This window comes from Rhincodon typus, chromosome 45 (assembly GCF_021869965.1).
Source record: "Rhincodon typus isolate 14 chromosome 45, sRhiTyp1.1, whole genome shotgun sequence".
Lineage (NCBI taxonomy): Eukaryota > Metazoa > Chordata > Chondrichthyes > Orectolobiformes > Rhincodontidae > Rhincodon > Rhincodon typus.
In genome coordinates, this window is record NC_063376.1 from 3,078,744 (window position 1) to 3,082,017 (window position 3,274).

Sequence of the window (3,274 nt, forward strand, 5' to 3'; positions counted from 1 at the left end):
GGCCAATCCACCCTAACCCGCACATCCCTGGATACTACGGGGCAATTTAGCACGGCCAATCCACCCTAACCCGCACATCCCTGGATACTAAGGGGCAATTTAGCATGGCCAATCCACCATAACCTACACATCGCTGAACCCTATGGGACAATTTAGCATGGCAAATCCACCGTAACCTGCACATCTTTGGACTGTGGGAGGAAACCGGAGCATCCGGAGGAAACCCACACAGACATGGGGAGAATGTGCAAACTCCACACAGATAGCCGCCCGAGGGTGGGATCGAACCTGGGACCCGTGAGGCAGCAGTGCTAACCCCTGAGCCACCGTGCCACCCAGGATGAGATGAAGAGATGGTGGGCAGTGTTAGCCTAAATTCTGGCACAGGGCTGAATGGCCTGTGCTGTAAACATGGTGAAAGACTGTTTCTTTCCTTTCGACACATCTTGGTGATTTGTCGCAAGCTCCAGATTGAGGAAGATGTAGGATGCGTCAACACCCTATAGTCAACGTCTCAGCTACTTTCTGTCTAAGCTTCTCTCTGTTTGAACGAATGCAAATTAGCTTTCAATCACTGACTCTCTTCGGAACTTTCCAATGCTTTACTCACTCACCCCCTCCTCTCCCAATCCTCCTCTTTCCTCTTCCTCCCTCCGTCTCCCCCTCGTCCTTCCCCAACCCATACTGCTTTATCTCCACCATATCCACACACTGCCCTTGTCCCAACTACAGCAGCGGGGTCTCTCCTCAAACTGTTTGTTGGATTTATTGATGATAATGTTACAGTTCCCCACGAAGACTTCCACTGCTGACCAGAGCAGGAAGGCTAATGGAACGTTTGCCCTTATTTCAAAGGGCAGTTTGGAGTATGACAGTTGGGAAGTCTGCGTGCAACTGTACAAGGCACTGGGGAGACCACATCTACAAAACTATGAGCAGTTTCAATTCCTTTATTGACAGAAAGATATCATTTCATTGCAGGCAGTTCAGAGAAGGTTCACTAGGCTGATCCCCCAGGATGGAGGGAGTGTCTTATGAGCCAAGGTTAAACAGCTTGGGACTCTACTCACTGGAGTTTAGAATAATGGGAGGTGATCTGATTGAAACATGTTAAGGGGCTTGACGGGGTCAATGCTGAGAGGATGTTTCCCCCAGATGGGAGGATCTCGTCTTAGAATAAAGGGGCATCCATTTCAGATTGAGATGAGGAGGAATTTCTTCTCTCAGAGTCTTTGGAACTCCTTGCCACATACAGCTGTAGGGGCAGAGTCTTTGTGGGTATTGAAGGCTGAGACAGAGACTCTTGATCAGTTGGGGAATCGGGCCAATGCCAGGAAAGTAAGGAGTGTTGGATCAGCCAGGATCCTTTTGAATGGTAGAGCAGCCTGGAGGGGTTAAATGTCCTACTCCTGCTCCCATTTCTTCATCGGCCGGGGCATGGAGTACAAGAGTTAGCGAGCCACATTGTGGTTGTACAAGACCCTTGTTAGGCCGCATTTGGAGTATTGTGTGCAGTTTTGGTCACCACATTACCAGAAGGATGTGGAAACTTTGGAGAGAGTGCAGAGAAGGTTCATCAGGATGTTACCCGGTCTCCAGGACATTGACTATAAGGAAAGGTTATAAAGACTAGGATTGTTTTCACTGGAAAGACGGCGACTGGGAGGAGACCTGTTAGAGGTCTATAAAATTATGAGAGGCAAAGATAAGATGGATAGTCAGAGGCTTTTTCCAGGGTTGAAGTTTCAATTACAAGAGGGCACAGGTTCAAGGTGAGAGGGGGAAAGTTTAAGGGAGATGTGCGAGGGAAGTTTTTCACGCAGAGAGAGCCTGGAATGCACTGCCAGAAAAGGCGGTGGAAGCGGGCACATTGGCAACATTTCAGAGGCATCTGGATAGTTACATGAATAGGGAGGGATTAGAGGGATACAGACCGAATAAGGGCAGAAGGTTTGTTTTTAATTTATTCAGGGTGTGATGGTCAGCACAGGCTTGGAGGGCCGAAGGGCCTGTTCCTGCGCTCTACTTCTCATTTGTCCTTTTGTTGTTCTTTGTTCTTATGGCCTTAATGATCACAGGAACTGCCTTCCCTGTTGTCTATCCCCTTTGCTAAGCATAACTGTTAACATGATGATTGCAGCTTGAGAATAAAATAAAACACATATATTGTGTTTTCTTTTTAACGGCCTCAGAATGCCCCCAAAGCACTTTACTATCGACAAATTACACTTGGGTTCTCACCCTTGAGTCTATGTGGGAATCAAGGCAGCCAATTTATGAATAGCAAGCTCCCGAAAGCAGAAGCATCATCACAAAAGTTTCAGGTTTCCCAGAATGTTAAACATGGGCCAGGACACCTCGGTCAGGTGAGGTGGGCGGGGGTCATTGTTCAGAAACAAGTCACCTCCCCTCCCCTTTGCCCTTCTTCGAAATGGGATCTTTCTCTAAGCTGGAATTTCCCATCCGCGCGTCTTACGTCAACTCCAACTTGTCTGGGTCCATGTAGAAAGGCCGCGACCAGTTCGCGTTTCCAGTCTGACACATCGGCCCATTCACCAAGCCTAGTGAAGAGACGATCAGGCAGTATGCAGAACCCAGCACTCCCACACCAGCAAACGCAATGGAGAGGAACATCTGAAAGAGCAGCGAGCGGGCAGGTTGATTAGACCGTTCGAAGATTATTGGAGATCTTCGCGCTTAGCGCTACTTTCTGACACTCGGTTTCGGCGGGGGAGACGGCGGGGAGTCGGCCAGCTGGTTTCCTGAGTTGCGGACCTCTCTGACACAGAAGTGGGTTTCTTTCGGATACATCATGTTACAATTTCCCGCAGACTGGGTTGCCCACACAATGCCTGACTCCTGGATTTCGTGTGAAGGAACCTGCACCAATGGTTGGTGCGATAGGCCGGTGCTTAAGTGTGGTGTGTAGTAGGGGGTGAGGGAGGGAGATGGGAAGGGTCGGCCAGTGTTGCCTCGCTACTGAGGCGAGGGGGGCGCGGATGGGAGGGAGATGGGACCGTGAGGGTTTGGGATGTCCTCGTCAACTTTGTACTGCGAGCAATCAACAATGCTGATCGCAGAGATCTAAGCAGTGAGCTCTCTCATTGGCTTGCATTTAGGTGACGAGGTCAGAAGCGGGGATGTTCGCTGATGATTGTACAATGTTCAGCACCATTCGTGACTCCTCAGATACTGAAGCAGTCCATGTCCAAATGCAACAAGATCTGGACAATATCCATGTTTGGGCTGACAAAGTGGCATATTATCCACTGAT

At 49.4% G+C, this 3,274-nt stretch overlaps 1 protein-coding gene across 1 annotated transcript in view; it reads right to left on the reverse strand.

Moving 5' to 3' along the window:
* Positions 1 to 3,274, reverse strand: part of LOC109923659 (transmembrane 4 L6 family member 4-like) — a 14,624-nt gene that overhangs the window by 5,644 nt on the left and 5,706 nt on the right. The window contains exon 2 of the mRNA XM_048620025.1: positions 2,477 to 2,634. Coding sequence (XP_048475982.1) covers positions 2,477 to 2,634 — 158 coding nt within the window. The remainder of the gene's footprint in view (positions 1 to 2,476; positions 2,635 to 3,274) is intronic.